This window comes from Prionailurus bengalensis, chromosome F2 (assembly GCF_016509475.1).
Source record: "Prionailurus bengalensis isolate Pbe53 chromosome F2, Fcat_Pben_1.1_paternal_pri, whole genome shotgun sequence".
In the NCBI taxonomy this organism is placed as follows: domain Eukaryota; kingdom Metazoa; phylum Chordata; class Mammalia; order Carnivora; family Felidae; genus Prionailurus; species Prionailurus bengalensis.
Window position 1 is genome coordinate 82,410,170 of NC_057353.1, and position 25,978 is coordinate 82,436,147.

General features: G+C 62.9%; 1 protein-coding gene across 2 annotated transcripts; it reads left to right on the forward strand.

The window, feature by feature from the left end:
- Positions 1 to 6,281: 6,281 nt before the first annotated feature.
- On the forward strand, positions 6,282 to 16,363 carry RHPN1 (rhophilin Rho GTPase binding protein 1). Of its 2 annotated transcripts, none has more exons than XM_043601962.1 (15): positions 6,282 to 6,488; positions 9,279 to 9,394; positions 10,705 to 10,833; positions 11,054 to 11,129; positions 11,811 to 11,888; positions 12,405 to 12,529; positions 12,622 to 12,788; positions 12,965 to 13,158; positions 13,509 to 13,665; positions 13,743 to 13,853; positions 14,243 to 14,437; positions 14,897 to 14,973; positions 15,188 to 15,334; positions 15,463 to 15,624; positions 16,060 to 16,363. In XM_043601962.1, exons 1-15 carry the CDS (start codon positions 6,408 to 6,410, stop codon positions 16,216 to 16,218), a joined length of 1,974 nt encoding a protein of 657 aa, XP_043457897.1. In that variant the 5' UTR covers positions 6,282 to 6,407; the 3' UTR covers positions 16,219 to 16,363. The 2 variants fall into 2 exon arrangements, with proteins under 2 accessions (XP_043457897.1, XP_043457898.1); XM_043601963.1 differs by having other exon boundaries at positions 13,746 to 13,853.
- The last annotated feature ends 9,615 nt before the right edge of the window (positions 16,364 to 25,978 follow it).

The following is a 25,978-nucleotide window of genomic DNA, read 5'->3' on the forward strand; positions in this document are numbered from 1 at the left end:
CCCAAAATTTTCAGCACCTGCTAGGGGAGAGACACTCATCGAAGCAGCCCAGTCCAGGCCAGGTGAGGGTTTTCTAGAACAGCTAGCTGATTTCATCGTATTTCTCCACTACATCCCGATCGCATTTGTAGCTCACTTACGGCATTTCCCATGGCCAGGCCCTCCCAGGAGACGGGCTGGTGTGTGCAGAAGGTGCCAGACCCTGCGAGGGTCCAGCCTTCAACTTCCTGCTGCAGGGCCGTTGCGTTTCCGGACAGCCCGGTCCTCATTTGGGACTTGCAGAAGCTCGCGAAGGAGCCTGAGTTTCCTCCCGGCCTGCGAGTCCGAACGTTCATGTTCACATCAAGAGTCCACTGGGCTCGTATTTGCCAAGTATCTGTACCCGGGTGTAAGGCAGACTCCCTCAGCACTTCCTGTCCCCATCCGTGGAAAACCCCCGTGGTGGCCCGCGTCCCCCTCCGCTAATGACCAACGCCATTTGCCTGCCTTTTCACACCAAAAGTTTCCACTTCCTCACTTTCCATTCTTTCATTTACCTTCTAGTCTTTTTTTTTTTAAATTTTTATTTATTTTTGAGAGAGAGAGAGAGAGAGAGACGGAGTGCGAGCGGGGGAGGGGCAGAGAGAGAGGGAGGCACAGAATCCGAAGCAGGCTCCAGGCTCCCAGCTGTCCGTGCAGAGCCTGACGCAGGGCTCGAACCCATGAGCCATGAGATCATGACCTCAGCTAAAGTCAAGACCCCTAACCCACTGAGCCACCCAGGCACCCCATCTTTTTTTTTTTTTTTTTAACTTCAAAAGCACAGTAGTACATTCTTGCTCAGAGAAGTCCAATAATACAGACGTGTGTAGGGAGAAGACCCGTCATCTCCCTGAGCCCGGGGGCCTGAGGAAGCCAGACTCAGCTGCCGATTCTGCCGGCTCCCCAAAGAGGTGTATTTGGAGCGTTCTTCCTTGTCTTTCTTTTTAAAATGCTAACGTGGGGTTTTCCCCCACAGACGTGTTACTCTGCGGTTTGTTTTGGTGAGTCATCGGCCGGACATGGGGTCCTGGAACCCGTGGCCTGCGGGCTCTGGGGCGCCCCACCTTCCACCTCAGCGCCCCCACTCTGTCCCATAGCTTCAGACCGGTGGCCGTGTTCAGTCTCCTCTTTTTGAAATACCCAGGGTGGCGTCTGCTCGCCTGTTTGGACACGGATGGACGCATAACCTTTCCTCACTTTGCCTGCGGTTACCTTTGACTCTTTGAAGCAGTTTTTAGGAACTGTTTCACTTGGGGCTCTCACTTCCATTTGTCACACGTGGATCGTTTTTTTTTTTTTTAAATCTCTTCTTTGTCTTTTCACTTTTTCCTGATGTCTTTTGTTATATAGAAATATTAAGTCTTAAATTGTCCCATCTTCGAATCTTCTCCTCTATGGTATCTGGATTTTCTGTTTTGATGTAAAATGTTCCTTCAACCCTGAGATTATTAAAATTATTCCCCTTTTCTTCTAACATCGTTGGTACTTTACTTGTTCACACTGAATCTTTAAGCCACCTTTGGGGAGAGGGACATTTTTACAGTAGTGCGTATTTTCATCAAGGTGCACAGTATGTCCAAACACTATTGAAGTCTGGTTCTATGTTGCTGAGTAAAAATTGTATACATCTTGTAGATCATGTAATTTTCTTACTAAATTTGTTCCTAGACATCATATAGTCTTGTCACATTTGTGACTGAAAATATTCCTGATTTCTATTTCTAGCTGTGTGTGTTTGTATGTGTGTATGTGTTTTAAGCAATTGGTCCTTATATAGTGTCTTAATCTGCTCAGGCTGCTATAACAAAATACCACAACCTGGGGGATTTAAACAATAGAAGTTTATTTTCTCACAGTTCTGGAGGAGGCTGGAAGTCTGAGATCAAGGTGCTGGCTGATTCAGTTCCTGGTGAGGGCTCTCTCCCTGGTTTGCACACAACTGCCTTCTCACCGTGTGCCTGCCTTCTGGAGAAAGCGGGCAAACTCTGGTGTCTCTTCTTAATGTTTATTTTTGAGAGAGACAGAGACAGAATGCGAGTGGGTTGGGGCAGAGAGTGGGAGGCACAGAATCCGAAGCAAGCTCCAGGCTCTGAGCTGTCAGCACAGAGCCCGACGTGGGGCTCGAACTCATGAGCCGTGAGATCATGACCTGAGCCGAAGTCGGACACTCAACCGACAGAGCCATCCAGGCGCCCCTGGTGTCTCTTCTTATAAGGGCACTTATCCTGCTGTGGGACCCCACCCTCACAACCTCACCTGACCCTAATCACCTCCCCCAAAGCCCTCTTCTAAACACTGTCACATTGGGGCTCAGGCCTCAACATATGAATGGGGGGTGGGGGTGGGGCACAATTCAGTCCATAACATATAGTTAGCTTAAAACTAGATATCTCACCGGGGCACCTGGGTGGCTCAGTCAGTCGAGCAATTGACCCTGATTTCAGCCCAGGTCATGATCTCGAGGTTCATGAGATCGAGTCCACTTGGGATTCTCTCTCTCTCTCTCTCTGCCCCTCCCGTGCTCACACTCGCTCTCTCAAAATGAATAAACTTAAATTTAAAAAACCAGCCACCTTACCAAATTCTCTAATCAGTTTTAATAGTTCTTTTAGTTGATTTTCTTGGCATTTCAAATTACACAACCATGTTCTCTGAATATAAAGATAATTGTGTCTCCTTTCTCTAAGATTTTGTTTTACTGCATTATTTCCTTAACTGAGAACTCAAAAAACCTCAGATGAATAGGGGTAGTAGCAGGCATTCAAATCTTGTTCCTGATTTAAATGTCGATGGTTTCAAGATTTCAATATGTAATGTACTCATTATCTGCATTTGATGCATCGCCTCTCAAACTTAGGCGGCCCCTTTCACTCCCGTTTTACTTAGAATTTTTTGTAGAATAGTGGCTGAATTGTGCGGATGTTTAAGGGGCCACATGGAGATTACTGCACAAGCTTTTCTTCTGCTCATCTGCTGGTGAGATCACCCCGGCTGGCGGGTTCCTGATGTGGGACCTACTTGGTCATGGAGCATTAAGCATGAACACGCTGCCAGACCTGATGTGCTGTTATTTATATTCAAGCTGTATATCTGTGTTGAGTGAGGACACCTTTGGCTTTAAACATCAGGAAGCCCAACTTGCGGCAACTGGGTTGAAAAGAAGATTGGTTATGTCAGCAAATCGGAAACCAGAGGAGTCTCAGGGCCCCAGTTCTCTGCCACCCTCAGTATGTCTGCGGACATACGGTCGCAAGATGGCCACACGGTTCTGGGCGTTGCACCCAGTAATGACAGCTTCCTCCCATGGGCCTCTCCAGGGAGTACCCTGAAGACTCCCCTCTTGACCAACTGGGCAAAACTGCATCCTAAGCCTATGGGCGCAGATCAATCACTGGCTGAAATCCTAGGGTGACCTCTGCAGATCACTATGTTCTACTGGCATTCGGGACAGTGAGTCTGTACTGGTGTGCACAGGCATTGCAGGGCATTTAATGTCCCCAGCCTCTGACAGTGTCTCCCCCACCGCCATGGTTCCAGTACCCTTCGTTTATACACCAGTGGTCTACACCTTCTGGGGCTGAGACTGGCCATCTTTCCGTGGAGCACGTGGCTTCACTAAGGAGGTGGTCCACGAGATTTGGCAACGACAACGACGGGTGGGGCACGTGGATGGGGCCAGGCCATCAACAAAGTCTGCAGCTTACGTTTGTTGATGAAACCCATCCACGGTGTCTTGTGGTTTCTTTTCATCAGATTTGGCGTTTTAGCCCGGCAAGCTGAGTCAAGGACACCGGCATCCCTTGACAGGCGACACGTGCTGTCTGCAGACTGGATAGACTGGATAAGCTGTCAGAGTCTGTGTCCCCTTTAGCAGTTTAGAGTCTGTGCTATTGGTCTCTTCTTGTCTGCTCCCGTTTCTCGGGTGAACTCTGATCACTTAAGTCTTGATACATCCATTTCTCCAGACCTTGCAGTTGACATTCATGGTGTTTTCTAAGTTTGTAAAATCTTCCCTGAGGCTTGGTTAGTGTTCTTTTTCCTTTCTTAATGTGCTGTACTTGTGTTTTCCCTCCGAGGCAGCCACGGCTCGTGGTCCTGAGTGACAGCCTGGTTGTGTTTGGAACAACAGTGTGTCAGCTGGAACTCCTGGCCTCCCTGTGGCAGGTGTGGCCATGTGACCAAGTTCTAGGGGAGCTGGGGGAATGTTTTGCTTTCCTCCTTGGAACACAGAAATGAGCTCTGAGGAGGAACAATTGGTCTCTGTTGTGAGGCTGAAAGCAAACTGGAGGAACCTGGGAGTGGAGACCCTGTGGCCACACCCTGGGGCCTCCACCACCCTTGCTGAACGATGATCTGGGGAAAAATAAGAAACATCTCACCCCTAAACACAGCTAAACGTCCACAGCTAAACAACTGTGTTCCGATCTCATGGAGTCAGAAGTGGATCCTGGTTGATACAGCCTCTCCTTGCTGCTGATCGGGCCTCTCAAGGATTTATCAACTTTGTTTTTTCCCAAACACTCAGCTTGTTTGTTATGTGACTGAGGTCAACTTTTAATCTTTAGTAATTTCCTGTTTGTACCGTCTTTTGATTTGGTTAACTTATTTCATGTATGTACGTATATGCACATACACATATACACACACACCTGTGTACAGGCAATAAACCCAATTAAGTTTGCAGAATTTCCTTTGGTTTGTTCCATACATTTTATATACTGTTATTTACTCTGTAGGTACTTTGTAACGTGCAGCTTGTGCTTTAACTTTCTATTCAGACCTTGTTTGAAATGTCTCTTCACTTGCAAATGGTTATGTTTTACTTTGGATGTTCTTGGCTGCCAGTTTCTAAGCCTGCACCCCCTAGAAAACAGGCTTCGGGGATGCTTTGCTATGGAAGGCACAGTTCCACCAGGCATATGGTTCTGCCAGAACCACTCAGCGGAACGGCAGCCTCCGGGGCGCCCGGCTGCCTCTCTCGCCGCAGCCCCTCGTGGCTCTTGGAGTTGGTGATTTGGTGCTGAATCCCACAGTTCTGAACGACATGCTTCCGCGTCTGGAGCACTGTTGCCTGATTTAGGCGTCACTCAGGGACTTCGGAGGACGAAATGTCCGCATCTCCACCTGTCCTCTCCATTTGGCCTGTCTTCCTCCTCCTTCACCTCTCTCCTCCTGATAGAATCAAGTTATAATTGCCCCGGGGTCAAGATGCCAGGACATCTGATTACATTATGACGGCTATGAAAAAGAATGCACAGCTGAGTCAGGTAATATTCTGGGATTACTTTTTATATTCCTTCAAGTTGTCACCCGCCTTATTTTGTTGCTGTTGTTGCATGAGATGGCCAGGGCAGGCCAAGAGGCCTGGTTACAGGGTTTAGCTCTGCGGAGCGCAGGCTCCCGCGCGTGCATGTGGGGGGGGAGACGGAGCCCGCGGCTCAGCAGCGGGGACCTGGACGGGAAGGCTGGAACTTCGGAGGGCCTCGAGGGACACTGGCGTGGTTCCTGCTTATGCACGGTGTCCCTGCCCCTACAAAGGGGGTGTCGTTAGGTGAGGGGAGCCTCACAGGAACTCTGAGTGGGTCCCACAGTGACCCGGGCCCCGCGTGGAGGTACACCAATCGGACCGGCCCGCAGGGAGGGCAGGCTCCGGAAGCAGGCCGTCTCTGCGGGCCAGGCTGGTCCTGGAGGCGAGCTGGTTCTCGAAGTCGTTTGTGGAAGCAGGTTGCGGGGGCCGGGCTCCGGGGAGCGCTTCGAAGGCAGCTTCTGGCAGCGAGCTGTGCCGGCGGGCCGCGCCTGCTGAGCGGAGAGGGAAGCGGCGTCGCTGGAGGACTCGCACCAGCGCTGGCTGCAGCGAACCCGTTGAGCCCGCCACTGCCAACGCGCTGGACAGGCTCCTCGGAGGGCCGCTGTTGCCTTGGGGGCGGGACGAGCCGGCGACGTGCAAGCCTGCGGAGTCGGCTCAGGGAGCCGAGCACGCAGGCGCCCGGGAGGTCGGGCCGGACGCTTTTGGGAGTTGCTTTTTTCCTTTTTCCCTAACTTTTCCGCTCGCTGAGCGCACGCCGTGGCGCATGCGCAGTCTGCGCCCCGCCCGGCCGCGCGGCGTCGGGCCGGGCGGTTGCCAGGGGCGACCGCATTCCCCCGGGACTCCGCGGTCGCGCGGGCGGGGCCTGGTCGGCGGGGCCCGCCTTCCTCGCTCTCTGGTTGGCTGGCGCTGCTGTTCGTTGGAGTCGTCGCGGCCGCCGATTGGGCAAGGGGAAGTTTCGCACGCTCGGCCCGGCCCGCCACCCGCGAGGAGAGAACAGTGGGGGACCCTGCGCGGCGCCCGGGAGGGACCTGTGCCGGCCTCGGCTTCCAGGCGGGCAAGGCCCGAGCGGCGGGCGGCGATGATCCCCGAGGAGAGGACGGACGACCCGGGCTCCGGCGAGGAGAGTGCGCGGCTGCAACCGGCCGGCAGCGTTCGCAAGGTGGGCGCGTCCGCGGGGACGGGGGTCGCCGGGAGGACGGGTCCCGGACCCCCGGCCCGCTTTTGCCCGCCACCTGCCGCCGGCGGACGCGGGGCTCCGGAGTCGGCGCTGGCTTCTCAGGTCTGAGCGCGCTGCAAGACTTGTGGCAGCAACCCACTTCTCTCGCCCCTAGAGGCCAGCTGGGCTGACCTCTGGGGAAACTGAGGCTCGGTGGAAAGGCCGAGCCCGCGTTACCTGCCTGAGCTGGGCTTCTGTGCCTTCTAGCAAAGGGTGGGGACACAAGCCCAGCTCAGCGTTTTCTCCCACGCTCTGGAGGACGCTCCGGGCCCCGTTCCACCGCAGATGTTGGGTTCTGGTCAGTGACAGCCCGTGGCCTTGTGCTAGTTCCGGGTGCCCGTCATTCCTCCGTTCCTAGCTTTTCCCTCCCTCTCTCCAGGCTGCTCAGCTTTGCTCTGGGCACCTAGCTCTGTATTTGACGAAACTTTCAGCGGCAGGCAGCTGGAACCTCCCAGGAACAGGAAATGGCTGGAGGACTTCACAGATAGACAGTTTGTCCGTTTCTTCACTTCCCACACACCTCCTCCCCCTCTGAGGTCCCTAATCCTGCTTCGCTGACTCTGGACCAAGGACCATTTCCAGGAGTAGTGGGGAAGCTCTGGAAAGGGGTGGGAGCAGACACCTGCAAAATCTGTGCTGGGAAGGAGGGGGCACTCAGGCTGCCCCTCTCTGCAGCCTGGAGCCTGGGTGTTCCCTGGGAGTCACCCACTGGCTGTCCCAGCGTCCAGACCAGGCCTGTGCAGGTGCGGCAGGGCTCCGAGGCTACATTCTCCCCGTTCCAGCACATCTCTCCAGGAGCACTTGACATTGAGGAGCAGAGGAGTGGTGTTGATGAGGACAGCCCTCCTGAGCTAATGGTTTCTGCCCAGCATAGGGACCAGCCCCCTCCCTGGGCAGATGGGCATGGCTATTGGCCCAGAACCTCTAGAACCTGCTGGAGCTTTGCTTCAGAAGGGGAGTGATGTAGCTTTGGCTGTGGCCTGCTCCTCCCTCCCCAGATCCTCAGGCCTCTTGGAGGGGAGACTGCCCACCTCCTTGGCTCATTTCCTCGTTCACAGAGCAGTCTTGACGTGCACCGTGGAGTAGAGGCACAGGCCACCAGGAAGAGAGCCAGACAGCAGAGCAGAGAGAGGAGGGCCATGTTTTGTCTTTTTCCTTCTTGGCGCCCCCCTGAGATGTACGGATGAGGGTCCTGCCCAAGGGCCCAGAGCAGGGAGCCCTCCACATCTAGTGTTCTCTCTCTTGTTGTTCAGTTGGAACAAGCCTCCTCTCCCGTTACCTAAGGATCACAAGAAGGCCTCCCAGGAGAATGCCTCTGCCTCTGGGAGGTCCTCCCTGATTGATCTCTCTTCTCTCTTGACCATCCATGCTGGAATCTGAGGGGGTGTTGAGCCATAATCTGAGATGATTGTGCACCAGGGGCCTTCCTCTTGAGAGGCTGTGAGGCCTCCTTTAGGGTGCCTTCATAGAGGGAGAGGGAGTGGGACAAGATATAGCCCCCAAAAGGTCTGAAACTGCCCCTGCCTGCCAGCAGGGGGGTGCATATTAAAGAAAATAGGCCACATTTCCTCAAATATGAGGAAGACAGTGGACACTGCAAGGGGCCTGACCTCAGCACTGCCTGAATAAAGCCCTGTCCCTGCCATTGGGGCAGCTTCCTGGAGGCACTGTCCTCAACTGCCACTCTGTTCAGGCTCTGTGACCACCTATGGGGACGTTGCCCAGGGAAGGTACATTCTGGGAAGTTCTTCCTAACTCCAGGGCTGGTGACTGTCCCAGACGAAGGCCCTTAAATGGCTAGGAGGAAGCATGGTGGCCACGGCCGCGTGTCCCACTGCAGCCCTGAAAGCCGCCCAAGCCCCCTTCGGCAGAAGCCCCTCGGCTTCCCTGGCCAGAGCCTCTAGTCACCCGGCTGCAGCATCACTGTGGCTGGGAACCCCCAGCTCTGGTCTCAGTTGCCACCCAGCTCTCCTGCCTGGGACCCCGACACCGGCGGTCCGGCAGGATTGTCCCGTGTAATGAGGAGCAGTGCCTGAGGTGGCCAGTGGGCAGTCGGGAGGCCTGGCCTGCTGCCTGGGAGCTGAGTGACTCTGGGCCTGTGGTTTTGAGCAGTTGCCCAAAGGGACCCCACACGTAAACAACCAGCTGGGGTGATACCTGCGTATCACATATCAAGACACGTATCCCAGGGTCACCGTGGGCCGAGCGCCACGGGGAGCAAGGTGGGCTGAAAGCCCGCCTCCAGCACCCCATGGGCAGGCCCCTTTCCATTAGCACCTTGGCAGGAGCCAGGCTGGGTCATCCCCCCGTGGCCGTGCTAGAACTCATGCTAGAAATGTGCGGGTAGAGTAGATTATGGGGGTTATGGAATGAGATTCAAAGGCACACAAGGATATGTGCCGAGCAGTTGGCCACCTCCCGCCAGGGGCTCCCAGAGCCCCGGCACACTGGTGCTGGCTCCACAGGATCGGCCCAGCTTCTTCGTGGGGCCCCAGTCCAGCCCTGTCCCCCGCCTTCTGTGTGCTTTCTGCCCTGACCACCCCACCCCCCTTCTTTCTGGGATCCCGGGCTCCTGCCTCAACTCGGCCTGCCTGGCCCCACTGCTGCCTGGGGAGCTGGCTCGGGCCCCACCTGTGCTGACCGCCGCCTTCCCCACCCGCGAGAGCCCTCTGGCATTCGTGAGCTGTTGACAGAGGCGTGGCTTGGCCCCCGTGACCTGCAGCCTCTCCACAGGGCCGTGACCCCCTGGCACAGACACCGCGCGGCCGCCTGCAGAGCCGCAGGGCCCAGGTCCACCAGCAGATCAATAAGGAGCTGCGGATGCGGACAGGCGCAGAGAACCTGTACAGGTGAGTGCCCGCCACCTCCCCATCCCTCGGGACAGTGGTGCTGCCGTCCCCTGAGGCCCCCTGGAAGCCAGCCCATGTGGGGTGATGGGAGCCAGGCAGAGACCCAGGCAGGTGCCCGACCGTGTGGTCTGGTTTGGGAGAGGGACGTGTGAGCAGGTGACTATGGCCATTGTAGGCTCCCAGGAGGAGGGGCCGGGCCTCCCACCGGGGTCTGGGGCAGCCATGCTGGCCAAATGAAACCCTCCCAGACAACCCAGGCCCCTCCCTTGGTGGACCTCACTGGCAGTGATCAGCTCAGGGTCAGCCAAGTTCCATGTGGTGCTGGACGGGGGGCCGGTATGCAGTGTGGGAGCCTGTGATTTATGTGGTGACCAGCAGGGCTTTCTCAGGAGAGGCACCGTTTAGGCTGAACTGTGACAGGTGTCCCAAGACTGAGGACCCGGGGGGCACCTGGGTGGCTCAGTCGGTTGGGCGTCTGACTTCAGCTCAGGTCATGATCTCGCGGTTCGTGGGTTCGGGCCCCCCGTCGGGCTCTGTGCTGACAGCTCCGAGCCTGGAGCCTGCTTCCGATTCTGTATTTCCCTCTTTCTCTGCCTCTCCCCTGCTGGTGCTCTGTCTGTCTCTCAAAAGTGAATAAAAATTAAAGAAATTAAAAAAAAAAAAAAAAAAGACTGAGGACCAGGAAAGCGTCCTCCACCTGAAGAGGTGCCTCTTCCTTAGCGAGCTGCACATCAGCTCAGACCTTCACCCATGTCTCCGTGAGCCCACTGCATGGCTGGTGGCCCAGGAAGATGGTCCCACCTGTCAGAGCCACAGCCAGTGTGCACAGAGCTGGCGGATAGGCTCCAGGATGCAGCTCTGCTGGGCCCAAGGGGCCCCTCCATTTCCTTAGCCGCCCTGCATCCCTGTCTACCCCACCTGGCCTTCCTGGGGACCCACCGCCTCGTCTGCCAGCTGCCCAGATGTAGGCACAGAGAGGGGCTGACTCCCACCCTTTGGGAAAGTTGTTTTTATGTCACTGTGGAAGGTGCGCCAGAGCCCGCGTCCAAGGAGAGAGGTGGTGGGAGGCGAGAGCTGTGCCCTGGGCCAGAGTCACCAAGTATCCACGTGGACAGGAATTTGCACGAACTCCAGGGGGGCTCAGAGAAGAGGGGGTGGACCCGGGACCGCACCGCACCCCTCCATGGGGGCTGGGCCTGGGGGCACAGCACTCTGGAGCCCAGGCTGGCGCAGGGGCTGCGGCGAGGCCCAGGGGCGTGTGGTCCGCCTGCAGAGCAGGGCTTCAGCTCAGTCTGGCCTCCCTCCCCCAGAGCCACCAGCAACGCCTGGGTCAGGGAGACAGTGGCCCTGGAGCTGAGCTACGTCAACTCCAGCCTGCAGCTGCTGAAGGAGGAGCTGGAGGAGCTCAACGGCAGCGCGGAGGTGGACCGGCCGGAGGGGTGCGTGTGCGCATGTGCGGGGGCCGGTGGGCGTGGGGGAGGACGTGGTGCGCACGCGCGAGACACCCTCCAGGGCGGCACCTGAGTGCTGTGCCGTGTGTGTGCGAGACACGAATCAGAATCGGGAAAGGGGGGTATGTGTGCCTGGAGAAGTAGGGGGTGGCCACTGGGCACGGCAGGGTCCAGCCTTAGAATCTGGGCTCAACGGTTCTGGTTCCAGCGAAGGTGTCAGTGTCCCTATGATCCCCCTGGGGCTGAAGGAGACCAAGGAGCTGGACTGGTCCACACCCCTGAGGGTGAGTGCTGACCTGTGAACCCCGGGGTCTGGTGGGACGTGTTCCTGCCCTAAGAATTACACCCTGCCCTGGGGTCAGAAGGGGTCACCAAGGCTTCCTGGTGCAGCCATTGCATTGAACAGAAGAGGAAACAGGCCCGGGGGGGGGGGGGGTCTGACTCCGGCTGCTGGGCTTGCCCAGGCTGTGGGAGATTCTGGTTGGACGGGTGTTGGAGGAGAGCCCACCGTGGGATCGATAGGGCAGAGTCAGGCATCCTGCTGAAAGCCCACGCTGGCCACAGGGTTCCCCCACCGTCGCTCTGAGAGTTGGCACTGGCTGGGGCTGCCCCGTCCAGTCAGAGCCTCCGCTGTGAAAACCTGCCGGTTCCCAGGGTCCTCCAGGGGGCTCATGAACTAGGCTGCCCCTCAGGCAGCACGGAGAGGGGCCTCAGCTCCTGGCCCCAGTGCCCTTGCCCGTCAGGTGGGCTTTACAGGGGCTCAGAAAGGACTCTGAGCAGAAGCAGCACCGAGTCTCTGAACCCCGTACCTGCGGGGGAGGGACCCCAAGGCCAGAGGAGGGGACCCACCACCACATATACACCAGTCCTCAGCCTTTCTCCAGGGGCCCCGGGGCCTCCACCACCCGTCTCCACGTTGGGCCGGGTGAACAGGGAAGGCCAGCACCTGCCCTTCCCCCAAGCAGGAGCTGATCTCTGGGCACTTTGGAGAGGACAGTGCCTCCTATGAGGCCGAAATCAGGGAGCTGGAGGACCTGCGGCAGGTGAGTGGGCTCCTCCTGTCCCCTCCCTGCCCCGGAGACCGGCCACCCCCAGTTCACAAGGAAAAACAAGGCTCAGCGAGGGACAGAGGCAAGGAGCTCAGTGTAGACATGCTCTGTGCAGGAGTCCCCACCAGGGGCAGCCCTGGGGAGAATGGGGAGACAGGCACACCCCGAGCGTGCATTAACACAAACACGGCCAGGGCACACACGTGGCTCTGCGCACACCAGGGAAGTTCCGTCCTCATCAGATACCGCTGGCCCCCTGGGAGTGGCTGCTCTGTGCCTGTCCCTCCCCAGGGACCCCACCTGGGCCTCTCCACGGTGCTCAGTGTCCTGGGGGTGGCACGTGTGGCCCACGACAGCCTCAGACCGGGTGGATGTGCCGCTTCGGGACCTTGTCCACCCCTAGATCCAGGGTGCTCCAGTTGGGCTGGGACGTCCAAAGGGTCCCAGGGTAGTGTGTGTGCTGTGGGACGGGTCTGGGGAACCGAGGCCCAGCTGGTGCCTGCCCCGCAGGCCATTCGGACCCCCAGCCGAGGCGAGGCAGGCCTAGAGCTGCTCATGGCCTACTACAACCAGCTCTGCTTCCTGGACGCACGCTTCATCGCCCCCACCAGGAACCTGGGGCTGATGTTCCAGTGGTAGGTTGGTGGGGGGAGGCGGTCACTGGCCTCCCCTGACGGCTCCCCAAAGCCCTGTGACTCCTGCTGCTCCCACCCTCACCCACCCGCAGGTATGACTCACTCACGGGAGTCCCGGCCCAGCAGCGGGCCCTGGCCTTTGAGAAGGGCAGCGTGCTTTTCAACATCGGGGCCCTCTACACCCAGATCGGGGCTCGCCAGGACCGCTCCTGCCCCGAGGGCACCAGGCGTGCCATTGAAGCTTTCCAGAGGGCTGCTGGTGAGGGCAGCCCCGCCCCCAGCCCCATGGCAGCAGTTGTGCAGAGGGGGGTGGGGGGAGGCGGGTTAGCACTCCCAAGTGTGTGGGGCAGAGCAGATACACACACAGGCCCTTTCTGGGGGTGGGGGGGCGGGGCCAGGTAGCCCTGTCCTCCTGCTGTGAGCGCCCCTCCACAGGGGCCTTCAGCCTCCTGAGGGAGAACTTTTCCCGAGCACCCAGCCCCGACATGAGCCCGGCCTCGCTGTCCATGCTGGAACGACTCATGACCGCCCAGGCCCAAGAATGCATCTTTGAGGGCCTCTTGCTGCCGTCCACCGAAGCCCCCCAGGGTTGCCTGGCCCAGCTGCGCCTGGCTCAGGAGGCTGCCCAGGTGAGGGCAGGGAGCCCTTGTCCCACAGGACACCTGGCTGAGCCACGGTGGCCAGATGAGCAGGAGGGTCTGGATCGGGGGTCCAGGCAGGGAGGGGCAGGGGCAGTGGCTGTGTCTCCTGTTTGTTCCCAAAGCCAGCTGTTTTCGTGGTCTTTGGAGCCGGTCAGGACCCCCGGGTCCTGAGTCCTTGCTACTGGGGCAGCACCAGTCAGAGCAGGCCCTGGGGCTCAGATTCCTGAGCTTGCCTCAGCTCAGGGTGCAGGGCAGGGCCACTGGGACTCAGGCCGGGGCAGGCGGAGGCCGGGGCCCAGGGCGGGGAGGCCCCGGCGTCCCACCCTGTGCGCTGGCAGGTGGCAGCTGAGTACAGGCTGGTGCACCAGACCATGGCCCAGCCACCTGTCCGCGACTACGTGCCCTTCCCCTGGACCACCCTGGTGCGTGTCAAGGCTGAGTACTTCCGCGCCCTGGCCCACTACCACGCGGCTGCGGTGCTCTGCGACAGCCCCCGTGAGTGCCCTGCCCCTCATGTGTGTGCCGGCAGAGGCCCCGGTGCGAAGGGGCTCACGGCCCTCTCTGATCCCCAGCAGCGGCCGAGGTGGACTGCCCAGCACTCTCACAGGCCTTCCTTGGGCTCCCAGCCACACCTGGGCCCCCGGGCGCCGCACCCCAGGAGCAGGAGGGGCGCAGGATGCTCGGTGAGGCAGCCTGGCGCGGAGGGGCTGGGGCCCGCTGAAGGGGGCGAGTGACCCGTCCTTCATGAGTCACCTCTTCCGGGCATGCCTGGTGTCTGGCAACTTGCCAAGCTGCCAACTTGCGTCCCCGAGGTCCCCTTGGCGGCCTTGTCCCAGGCAGGGCCTGAGCCAGGCGGGTAGCCCGGGCGGGTGGGGGCCCTCGTGGGAGGCAGCTCTTCCCCTGCCCGGCCTTCTGCACCTGGTAGCTCCTCCCCGAGCGGCCCGCGGGCCCTCAGGATGGACCAAAAGCCCTCAGCTGTGCTCCTTTGGCTGCGTCCAGGGGTGGGGAGAGCTGGGGTCCGGCCTGGGCCGGGCGAGCCCCACGGAGCGTGTGCCGGCTCGGTCCCGCGCAGGCAAGGCCCACCTGAAGCGTGCCATCCTGGGCCAAGAGGAGGCCCTGCGGCTGCACGCCGTGTGCCGTGCCCTGCGGAGCGTGGACCTACTGCAGGCCGTGCTGGCCCAGGCCCTGCGGCGCTCACTGGCCAGGTACTCGGAGCTCGACAGAGAGGATGACTTCTTGGAGGCCACGGAAGCTCCCGACATCCCACGTGAGCAGCCCAGCCCCTCGGACGGGCGTGTCCAGCCAGCAGGCGTCCGTGGGCCCAGGACCTGTGGCTGCCGTTGAGGCCACTCCACCTCCAGGGACCACGGAGCAGTGGGCCTTCAAAGGAGCCCACGCGGGCGCACCCCCTGCTCTCCCGCGCCTTGCCATCCCCGCAGTGGATTCCTGCCCCAGGGAGGCGGTGGCCTGGGAGACGGAACCATAGGCCAGCCCCCCAGCATCTCCTGCTTTACAGGGGCAGGCAGGCATGGCTGGAGAGCAGAGACACCCCGGAGCCCTCTGGGGCGGGGGGGGGGCAGCCAGGTCCCCGAGGTCTGCAGAGGGGCCAGTGTGCGTACGGCAGGCCGCACTCGGGCCGCCCGCTCTGCTCTGGCTGCCTCCCAGGGGCCTAGGGTCCTTGAGCCTCAGGCCTAGTTCTGTTTTCCCTTGAACTCTGTCGTTTCAGCTAAAACACAGCAGAAGCCAGAGATCAGGGCACCCAGCTTCTCCAGGGTGAAGGTGACCGATATCTTCCACCGGCTGGTGAGCACCCCTGCCAGGGTCACCCGTCCCCACCTCAGCACAGGCGGCCCAGCCCTGTCCTGGAGGAGGACTCTGGACAAGGCTGGTGGCCTGGCCCCGCCCTGCCCCACCCCTCTGCCACACCCGGTTTTTGACCCAAGATGTAGAGATCGAGGGGTGAGGGGTGCTGTGGTGGCCCGGCTGAGCCTCTGACGCCCCTTCACCCCACCCCCAGGGGCCCCTGTCCGTGTTTTCAGCCAAGAACTGCTGGCGGCTGGTGGGGCCCGTCCACGTGACCCGGGGAGAGGCTGGCTTCGGCCTCACGTTGCGGGGAGATGCGCCCGTCCTCATCGCTGCTGTCATCCCCGGGGGCCCGGCCGCGGTGAGGCCCCTGCCCCCCCACCCCCCCGCCGGGGCCGAGTCCCGGGGTTGAAGGGGGCAGGTGGGACTGTGGCCAGGGGTGGCGGGTGCCCCCGTGGGACTCAGGACCCCCCCCCCGTGTCCCTGCAGGCAGCTGGCCTGCGGGAGGGTGACTACATCGTGTCCTTGAACGGGCGGCCGTGCAAGTGGTGGAAGCACGCGGAGGTGGTGGCGCAGCTGAAGGGCGCGGGCGACGAGGGCGCGAGCCTGCAGGTGGTCACGCTGCTGCCCAGGGCGGAGCCACCCAGCGCGGTGAGCCCCGGGGGCCCCGGGAGGGCCTTCCCCCGGGCCCCGGCACGCCCCGCGACTGCGAGGGCGTCGGAGAGAGGAGCTTGCGCGCGGGCGAGCCTCACTGGCGTGGCCTTCTGGGCAGCGGCCGTCTGTGCCGTGGTCTCCACCTGGCGGCGAGTCCCTGCCCTGGGCGAGGCCGCAGCCCTCGCCGCGGTGGGCCTCCGTGTGCCCACACTCCTGGGGACCTCGGGCAGGGGCGGCGCTGCAGGAGCCGTTTCAGGATCCCCACCCCCAGCATGGCACCCCTGCGGGGCGCTGCTGCCCTGTTGCCCTTACAGAACCCCCAGCTTGCCCCTGACGCACCAGCCACCGCCTCCCGGGTCACACCCTGCAGCCTGGCCACAGGCAGGCCAGGCCCAGGGAGCCAACCGTTACCCATTTCTGTCCCGATTGCAGGGGGAGCACCGGCCGGCCCTGGGGGCGCTTCTGAGGGGCCAGAAGGAGTGTGGGCGGGGGCCACCAGCTCCTGGGCGAGCCAGCCCCAGGCCCCTCCTTGGCTGGAGCCGCAAGGCCAAGAGGGGCAAGACCAGAGGGAGGCTGTCCCCACACCCCTGAGCTGTGTGCCGCCCTCCCCCTCCTGCCCAGGGTGGTGGCGAGGGGCCAGCTCCCCCCACGGCCCTCTCCATCCTGAAGGACTTTCGGGCCAGTTTGCTGCCCCACCTGGTGCCCAGAGCTGCCCATTAAAGACCGAGTCAGATGAGGTGTCTGAGCCTGGTGCTGGGCGCTGGACCCACACGTGGGAGGCATCATGGTTGCTCTGCGCACAGAGTCCCAGGTGCCAGAATGCGGCCCCTGGGCTGCCCGGTCCTCACACATGCCCCACGTCCCCACCTGAGTAGGGCAGCGTCCCAGGCCAAGGGAGCCGTCCAGCTGCTTCTTGGAGTCGGGCCGGGCAGGCTGTGGCCCACATCCTCACTCGCCCTTCGCCTCTGCCCCTCAACGATCCACATCCTGTCCACACCCTACCTTCGGGCCAGGTCAGCCTCACGCCGAGCTTGCGTTCCTGACCCCTTCCGAGGACCCCACCACTGACCCAGCCCACCTGGCACCCCACAGGCCTGCCCTCGGGCCAGTGTCCCAGCCAGTCCCACCCCCGCAACACCTTTCCTTGATCCCTCTACTTCCGTTCTTGCTGTCCCCTCCCCGTGCCCCACACTCCAGGCATAGATCCCAAACCGGCCCTGCGGCTGCCTCTCACGTGCTTCTCCAGGGGCCGGGCCTGGCCCTCCACCCCCACACCCGCCCGCCCCGCTCAGTTCTGCCAAGCTCCGAGGGGGGCTGGTTTGGACTTGGCCCTGAAGGGAGGGCCGGGGGCGGCAGGCGCGGAGCAGCCACTTGGCGCGGCCGCAGGGTGGGCGTGGGGGTCGGGGCGGCCGGGAGTGCGCATGGCCACCAGGGGGCGGCCGCCGCCCGCTCGAGCAGCCTCTGCAGGCAGGACTCGGCTGCGGGAGGTCTACCTGCAGGCCAGGACCGCCCCCTCCTTGCTGGCACCGCCCCGCCCCTGGGCGGGAGTGGCCGAGTCCCGGTCCCCACTGGCCTCGCCTCCCTCCTGCTGTCGTGTTACCGTCAGGGTGGGGGCCGGCGTGAATAGGCAGGTGGCCTTGAGGGCGAATAGGCAGGTGGCCTCGAAGACCTCATGGTCGGGGAGGGCGGCCCCACCAGCCTGAGCCTGGGCTGAGAGCGGCCAGGTGTGTCCCTGCTGACCCGCCTGCCCCTCCTGGGAGAACGCCCCTCTCAGCAGAACCAGCCAAGGTCACCTCGGCGCTTACTAATTTGATTAATAAAATTGTGCTTCAAGGAGGCCATTACCCGCTAATCAGGGATGACAGGGCTGGCAGGTCTCGTCCAGGAGGGCGCTGCGACTCCCCCTGCCTCTGGCCGCCAAGCTGGACCCAAGAGGGGCGCACGGGCTGGGGGCCAGAAGCTGCCGCTGGCCTCTTGCGCCAGGCTGGTGGGGAGGGGGCGCCCTTCCCAAAGACTGCACCCCTGCCCCCCCAGGGACAGCCTGCCGTCTCTGCCCTCCAGCGCCCTGTGCCCGGGGGTTCCTCGGCTGGAGGCAGGGGTGGCTGGGAGCAGGCTCCCTCTCCCTCAGAGGCGGGTGGGGGTGAGGGAGCTCTGGGGCATCTCTGAGGCCTGGCTGGCAAGGTGCTCCTCCCTGGTCGGCCGTCCTACAGTCGAGTTCCAGGCTGCAGGGCGCAGGCTGGGCCCAGTGCTAACCCCTGGGCCAGGCAGGGCTAGACAGGGAGGGGGCCTCACCTCTCCGGGCAGCGGCCAGCCCCTTTTCCACGTGGGAAAGCAGGTGTTGAGCGAGGTACAGACCAGCTCGAGTCGCACAGGGCCAGCTAGGAGGCTCAGCCGCACGTTCCAGCCACTTGAGAGGCCCACCCTGTGTCCACCCACACCTTGCCGGTTCGCCTCTGCCTCCTGGCACACAGGAACGGACCTCCCTGTCCTGTTTCCCCGGCATGTCCTTAGTCCAGCTAGGCAGCTGAGCTGGAAGCAGGCGGAGTCCCAGGCCTGCTCTAGGAGCCCTTGCGAATGAGGTCACGGACCTAGCAGAAGCTTCAGCTCGGCCCCGATGGTCAGTCATGGCCTGCACCCCGGGACCCCGGCGGCTCAGGGCCGTGTCAGCCGGGGAGCTACACCGGGAGGCCCGGGCCTTTGCTGCGTGTGCTGGGGGGGGGAGGGTCACGCCCACAAGAGCCACCTCAACCGAGGCCTTTCTCAGGTGGCGGTGGCTGTGCCGGTTGGGCCACGTGCCTGTGTGAGGACAGCGTGTGCCTGCCTGGCCCATCCACTGCTCTGACGTGTGTGAGGAGCCTAGTGTCTTCCCACCCTCCTGCCCCACACCGGTCATCCAGCGTCGCTCCTGCCCTCTGCCTGCGCTCCCCGGCCTCCCCAGTCCGGCTGGAACCTCGTCGGCCTTCCTCGATACGGCCCCCCCTCTGGGCTCTAGCTCCCTTTCTGGCTTGACCACGTCACCTGTGTCTGCGTCACAGATGGGCCGCAGGCCAAAGACCACAGCAGCTCACCCCCGAGTCCCAGAATACCTGGGAAGGCTGGGCGACCTGGTGTGAGGGTCCCACACGTGTGCCCCCACCCCCGCCTGGGGGGAGGGTCAGCACCCAGGAGCTGCCGTGCCCCTGGCTCCTGGCACAGAGCAGGGCCCGTGGGGAGCAAGCGCGTGTGCAGCGGCTCGGAGATGCGTGCGTAAGGGTGTCCGGTGTGCGCCCGCGGCCCACGCAGGAACATCTCATTTTCCAGAGCAGTCCCCCCTGGGCGGGGAGGTCGGGGGTGAGTGCGCGCCTCGATCCTTTTTGCTTTGCCAACAGAAAACTGCCGAGAGGGGAAAGGCAAACTCTGTTTCGCTTGGGTCAGCAGTGAGCTGCGCGGAGATTAATGTGAGGAGAGGCTGGCGGAAGGGAGCCCTGGAGGCGTGGGAGGCGCAGGCTGGGATGGATGAGGGGTGGGGGTGGGGGCCCAGCGGTCCACAGGGGAGAGCTGGGGGCAGAGGGCAGGGGCGAGCGCCATGGGATGGGGGGCCCGTTGCCCTCTGCTCCCTTGTCCCTCCCCGGTCGCTCTCCTCCAGCTCCTGTCCCACCTCGCCCCCCACCAGCTCAGCCTCAGCGTAGGCTCCTCCGCAGTAGCCTCGGTCTACTCCTGATCCCCTAAGAGGTGGGGGTGGCCCAGGAGCCTCCCAAGCTGCACCCGCATCGGTGCCACAGCCCAGCGTAAAGGAACCCCACTATGAGTCCCACTGGCTCCTGAGCCCGGGGCTGAGGCTACAGGAGGCAGCACTCCAGGAACCCTCCGTCGGTTCACAAGGCAGTCAGATGCCCTGACCTCACATAGCTACGTGGGGATGGCTGGGTGGTCCCGGGGGCCCTGGCGATCCCGAAGCGGGGTATGTAGGCGGTGGTGAGCCAGAGAGGCAGCAGGGAGAGCTGAACTCCCGGCCCTGCCCTACGGGGGAGGCTGGCTTAGAGGTCCGAGGAGCCTCCATGGAGGCTGGTGGGGAGGGTTCCAGAGCCCAGGAAGCCCAAGGCAGCTGTGCTCCTGGCTTCCCCAGGCGGGGCCTTTGCGGGACCTGTTGTCACTACGGCGGGTTCACCAGTGGACCCCAAAAGTACGTCCCCCCGGAACTTGTGAATGTGCCCTTGTTTGCAGAGTCTGCAGGGGTTCCTTGCAGGTGTAGTTAAGGATCTCTGGATTAGGTGATCGCGGTTACCCAGATGGGCCCCCTGGTGCGTGTGCCTTTGAGAGAGAGAAGAGGCCATGGGGAGTTGGAGGCAGAGGCCGGAGGGCTGCGGCCACCAGCCAGAGAGGGTCTGGAGCCACCAGAAGCTGGGAGGGACAAGGCAGGATCCCCCCCTGCAGACACTGACTGCAGACTGCTGGGCCCCGGCACTGGGGGAGAACAAGTGTGTTGTAAGTCTCCAGGTCTATGGTCACTTATTAGGGTGGCCACGGGAAGCCGTACAGCGACCTCACACACAGCCTCGTGTCTCTGGGCCTCAGTGGGTCCTTCTGCAGGATGGGACACGGCCCGGCAGGCATTCGGTTAGAGCGGTGGGCTCAGCCCAGGAGGAGCGCCCCCCCACCTGGAATGTCCACCCACCCCCGGATCCCGAGGCACTTTGAGTCCCGGGGCCTGAACGTCTGCATTTGGGACTGTCCAGCTGGAAACTGACGTCCCTCCCTGCCCCACCACCCCACCTCCCGGGGCCTCAGAGCACACAGGCATGGCCCCCAGGTGGTGTCTCGCCACCTTGCAGACTGGGCCCCTGGAGGGTGCTTCCCGAGGTCTCAGCCCGGCGTCAGGGTCCAGCGGGGTGCGGGTGGGGAGCACCGGCTGGTCACCGCCCGGCGGGGTTCCTTCTGGCTGGGCGGTGGTGTTGGTCCGGGCTCAGCTCTGGAGGCTCCCGGGCCAACCCTGCCTCTTAGGGGATCAGGGGTAGACTGAGGCTGAGGCTGGCACAGAGGGGCCTGGGCTGAGCGGCTGGGGAGCGTGTGGGAAGCAGACACCGAGGACAAGGGAGAAGCCGAGGTCTTGAGAGCGGCCTCGGCCCAGGACTGTGGGGTCACCGGGCCTATGTAAAGCTCCATCAGGGCCTCAGAACAGCCCGGCCCAGCCCCCGGCTGCGTGTTTTAGGGAGTCTGAGGCCTGTGGGGCTGCCCGCGTTCGGCCCGGTGGCCCCCCACCATGGCCAGGTGGTGCCCCCCTCCTTTTTTCCTCCTTAGCCGCGGGGTCTATGCACTCACCTGCCTTGCCGGACAGTGTACCCCACCCGGCTCCCGTGCGGAGATGCAGACCCCTTTGGGACCACTGGGGGTGGAGCGGAGGTGCCCACGGGGCCCACGGCCCGGGGGGAGGGTCGAGGGCCGAGGCCAGCGCTCAGTGTGGCTCTCCGGGTGCTGGAGGAGCTGGGCTGGGGCCCGAAGGTGGAGCCCGCGGCCAGGGAGGCCCTGACTGGAACTGCTGGACGGGCTGCAGACGCGGGAGGGCAGGGGGGTGGCCAGTGTGGGCAGAGGGGAGCCCCGGGGGGGTGGCTGAGGCTGCTGCCAGGCGGGAGCACGCGGAGGTGGTACGGGGGCTTCCAGGGGCCGACGTGAGTTTTGGCACGTCCACGTGGCCGCTAGCTAGAGGACGGAGGGTGGAGACGTGTCAGGAGAGGCTTGGGCCCCCCTGGGAGGCACCGGGTCAGTGCTGCCGTCCCAGCGGGCTGGGAGGGGCCCTGGCCGGGGAACACAACGTGTGCGGGCCAGAGAGTGTTGGGCTGTGCCCCTGCTGTCCACTGGGAGCCTCCGTTTCCCAGCCCGAGGAGGAAACAGGGTGGACGCCTGACTGTAGCCTCCCTGGGCGACCTCCAGCCCACTCCTGGCCGTCTGGGGCCATCTGCCTTGGTCAGCTCCCCTGCCTGGAGGGAGTAGGGCAGACCTGGCCCGTCCTGGGGGCAGAGAGACGCTTGGCAGTCCAGGAGGAGTGAGGGCAGGGCAGAGGGGACAGTGACTCGCCCGAGTTCTCGCACCCCGTGCTCTGACCCTTTGGGGAAGAGCTCCTACCTCAGGGGCCGCTCCTATCTGCCCCCCCAGGAGCACATCCCTTCCAGAGAGGTGTCAGAAGCCATCGGTTCCATGCCTCCGACCCAAAGCACGCGTCACGTTGGTGATGGGGCACCAGAACCCCAGCCTGCCCCTTGTGAGGCTGTTCCCCACCCCCAGACCGGGTCGTCCCAGTTCCTCATACAAGCCCTGTCCCCTCCTGTGCTGCTCCTGCTGCTGAGGACCCCACGCTCTCCCCTATCTTACCCCTCCACCTTCCCAGCCTCTCCTCCAGGGAGCCTGGACCCTCAGCGGCACCTGAGCGTGAGCCCGGGGTTGGGGGGGGGGGGAGCACAGGGGGGCCATTGAAGCGGGGCAGGGAAGGAGGGGGCGAGCCACCTAGCCGAAGCCTGCGTCCCCAGGGACACAGAGGGCGCCCCTCTCCCAGACTGCAGAGAAAGCAGCTCAGGGTGTGTCACTGGGCCTCAGTTTCCCTGCCTGAGCTCACGCTGGGATCAGGCTGTTGGGAGCTCTACTGGAGGGGGACGGTGCCCCTGAGAGTCCTGGACCCCTGGAGGGGGCGTATGGTGGCGGAGTCCCTCTTTGCGTCTTGGGAGGTCAGCCCACCCATCACGGCCCCCCAGGCCCGGCGTGAGGCTCCAGGCCCACATGGATCCCGCAGACAGTGTGGCGGGAGGATGGGGTCAGCCCCGGGGAGGTAAGGGGGGGCGTCTTCGCTGACCGGGTCCTCACACAGCCGTGTGGGCCGTGGCAGGGCCAGCAGGCTGGTCATTTAGAGAAGCAGAGTGGGGCAGGCATCTGCCATTCGCCACTGCCTCTCCCCTCCTCCCACGCCTCAAGAGTCGGTCCCAGAAGCATGGCTGAGGCCAAAGGGTCCCGGGGTCAGATACAGTTGGACTGTGATTCCAGGAGGTCAAGCGGGTTCGAGACCAGGTCAGTTTAAGGCAAGGACCACTAGTCCTGGACACAACAGAGCTGTTGGGCATGGCCTGGGGTGGGAGGGTCAACCGAAGCCCAGGGAGGGGTAGACTGGCTGGAGGCCCGGGGGACAGCTGGGGGCCCTCTGTGGAGGGTGGAGATGGCCATGGGGCCTAGGAGGGCAGGGCCCTGCTCTCAGGCCGCACAGGCCTGGCGGGTGGGAGGAGGCTGGACCAAAGTCCTGGGTGGGTCCCACTACAGCTCAGCTCCTCCGGAGTCAGGGGAAGCCAGCCCTTCCGGAAGCGGGATCCCACTGCCCCCAGTTCTCCCCGTCCCCCCACATACTCTCTCTCTGCCCGGGGGGCTGTGCTGTCAGCAGCCGCGGCCAAGGTCCACCCTGGGAGAGGGCCCTGCAGGGTGGCCGCAGCCCTGGGGGCCATACATAATGCAGTATTTACCTGGAGATGATTGGCGGCAGCCCCCCCACCAGCCTCCTCAGCTCCCCTGCCTCCCCCCACCCCCCACTCCTCGCCCAACGACGAGCCAGACGTGCATTAAGGCAAGAGTGACTTATCGAGCTGTCAGGAGGAGCGTTTTAAGACAGAATTATAGGGGAGAGGAAAAAGATTTTTACCAAATTAATGAAAAATCAATCTGGCCTCAAAAATCCATTAGCCTTCATAATGTGCCGGTTACAGGCTGAGCCGCACAATCCAATAGCAGCTGTTAAATACCGTGGCGCCCCCTCCCACCCGCCGTTCCTTACCCCGTGGTGTTTACCTCTGAGAGTGACACCTGCCACCCCCACCCCCGGGCGCCCAGGCTCGGCTGGTCCAGGCCTCTCGACCCCAGAGCCCCGCAGAGGACCCAGCCCTGGACACTGGCGGTGGGGTCAGCGTGGGTTCCCCCGACACACAGATGCAGGGGCCCTGAAGGTTGGGCACTGAGGGCGGTCCAGACGGGATGGGGGTTGCTGACCGGTGGTGTGCGGGTGGTGGTGGTGTCCACAGAGACTGGCCACGTGGGCCCAGGGGCCGGCTGTGTGATGGCCAGGGTGGTCAACGGGGACGCTGCACGGCCTGGAGCTTGTAGCCGCGAGGGGCGGCGTTGCTGGCTGTGGGTGCGGGCTGCGGTCATGCGGCCAGTAGCTGTGGGGACGGTGCCAAGCTGCCGATGGTCCAAGAGAAGGGACGGGCTCCCTGCAGAGGCAGGAAGGCCTCTGTTCCTCCCATGACACAGCTGGGCCGTAGGACCCTGGGAAGGTCTGCGCCGGAGGCCCCATGCCCCAGTAGCTCACACACAGCCTCGTGGGGGCGGGCAGGTCCAGGGCTCTGTCACCTCGTGGACGCCACAGGGACTGGGGAGGCTGGGACAGCAGGCAGGTCCCAGCTGACCCCAGACTCAGGCGCTGTGGAGAGGACTCCTTCCTCACCAAGAGGAAGGGGCCAGGCCCCAGAGTGAGCTGCTGCGACCCTCTGTGCCTGATGCAGGGCCTGCACCGGCCAGAGGCTGGATCGATTTTCCATTAAATTGGCAAATCTCTCTTTTTCTGCTGGAATCCTGCCTTAAAACCGTTGGCCTGACAGCAGATCTCTCAGCGGCCCTCCCCCTCCCAGGGAGGCGAGGCCAGCTCCCCTCCTGTCCCGGGTCACCCACCTCCCTCGGGCCTGGGCTCAGGCGGGCAGGACCCCCAGGGAAGCCCAGGGCCCGGCGGGGCGGCCCCCTCGCCTGGGTCCCTCTCCTGGGGGCACCTTGCTCCGACCCCAGCCACACGGCCTGGGCTCTCCCGCTCCCGCCGGTCTGGAAATTTACAAGGAGTCTCTTCCCTGAAGCTCCTTGGGGGCTGCTCTCCGATTGTTCCTGGGTCTCTTCTCACCTCGTTCATTAGTTCTTTCGTCCATTCATTCATTCATTCATCTGATTCTCCTGGGCCTGCCCTACCGGGAACCAGCCCCCCAAATGAGGCCCAGTCCCGGCCGCTGGCCCCTGGCAGTGGGTGGGCTTCGGGGGCTGGCAGGTAAGAGGCAAGGCCCTTCAGGAAGGGCAGGAGTCCGGCCGGGGAGAGGCAGGGTGGGGCCACAGCTAAGGGGTGGTTTGGAGCAGGTGTGGTGGTAGCCTGGGGGTGTGTGGGGGGGACCGTGTTAGGGGTGGGGGCAGGTCCCGGTCTGGACGGAGCCCAGGGAGGCTGTGGCAGCTGCAGGAGGCACACAGGCCCCCCACCTCACCTGCCGGCAGGGTTCCCTGCAGGAGGAGCCGGGAGGGGGGCTCACTCGGGGCTTCTCCCACCTGGTGGCTGTGAGGAGTCACACGGGACGGCGGGCCACCCAGCTCCCCAGCCCTGCAGGGCCCTGGCCAGTGGGGGAGTCTGCTCAGGGGGCTCTGGCCCAGGGCTCCTGCTGCCCTGCCCACCGCTCTCCCAGCCCTGCTGGAGCCAGACAGTCTCTGGGGTGGCGGGCTGTGGTTTTGTGGACCAAATCCCAATTCATTAGCGGCAAAGGTTGGGGCGGGAGGGTGGGTGTGGGCAGGGGGCCGAGGCCCTGTCTGCGGTTTTCCGGGTGGCCTGGCCGCCTGGCTCCAGAGGCTCCCAGACCCCACCAAGTGAACCTGCCTCCGATAATCAATCCAGTGACTGACACGCGCCAACCATAAATCACTCAGGCTGGCGGAGGGCGGACAGGCCGAGAGGGGGCCCGGGTGGGGGCCGGCCCAAGGTGACCTGAGCCTGGTGCCACCTCTGAGGGGCACCCAGGAGCTGTGGGGGCCCAGGCCACAGCCCTACCCTTTCTCTGTCTCTGGGTCTGTCCTCCTTCCCTGCCCCTGCTCCTCCCCCTCCTGGCCTGTTGCTTTGTCTCCTGGGTGCCACCTTCCCCTCAGGCTGCCCTGGGGGCTTCTGTCTCTGCTGCTTCCCTGTACTTTCTCATATCTGAGACGGTCTCGGGTGCCCTCAGCCCCGTGCAGAAGGGACTCAGCCCTTTCAGGCCAGGGAGCCCCTCAGAATAGGCCACCAGTGTGCCCGTTAAGGTGCGGGGGTCATAGCCCAGTCCCTTGCCTGGTGTGAGGGTCCCCCTCCCAACAGAGACAGTGCTCCAGGAGCACCCTAGGACTGTGCATCAGGGACCCCCTGGGGCTCAGGGTGGACCCAGAAGAACTCAGTGGGGGCAGGGAGGGGCGTTCATCTCCACATTTGCACTCACCCCCCGACGATGCTGCGCAGGCGGCCCCCCACTTCCTTCAGGTCCCAGACAGGCCAGCGTCCATCAGATCAATGGCCAGGCACATCCTGAGCCCGGGGCGGATCTGCTGACCCAGGCCAGCCTGCCCCATCCTGTCCCCG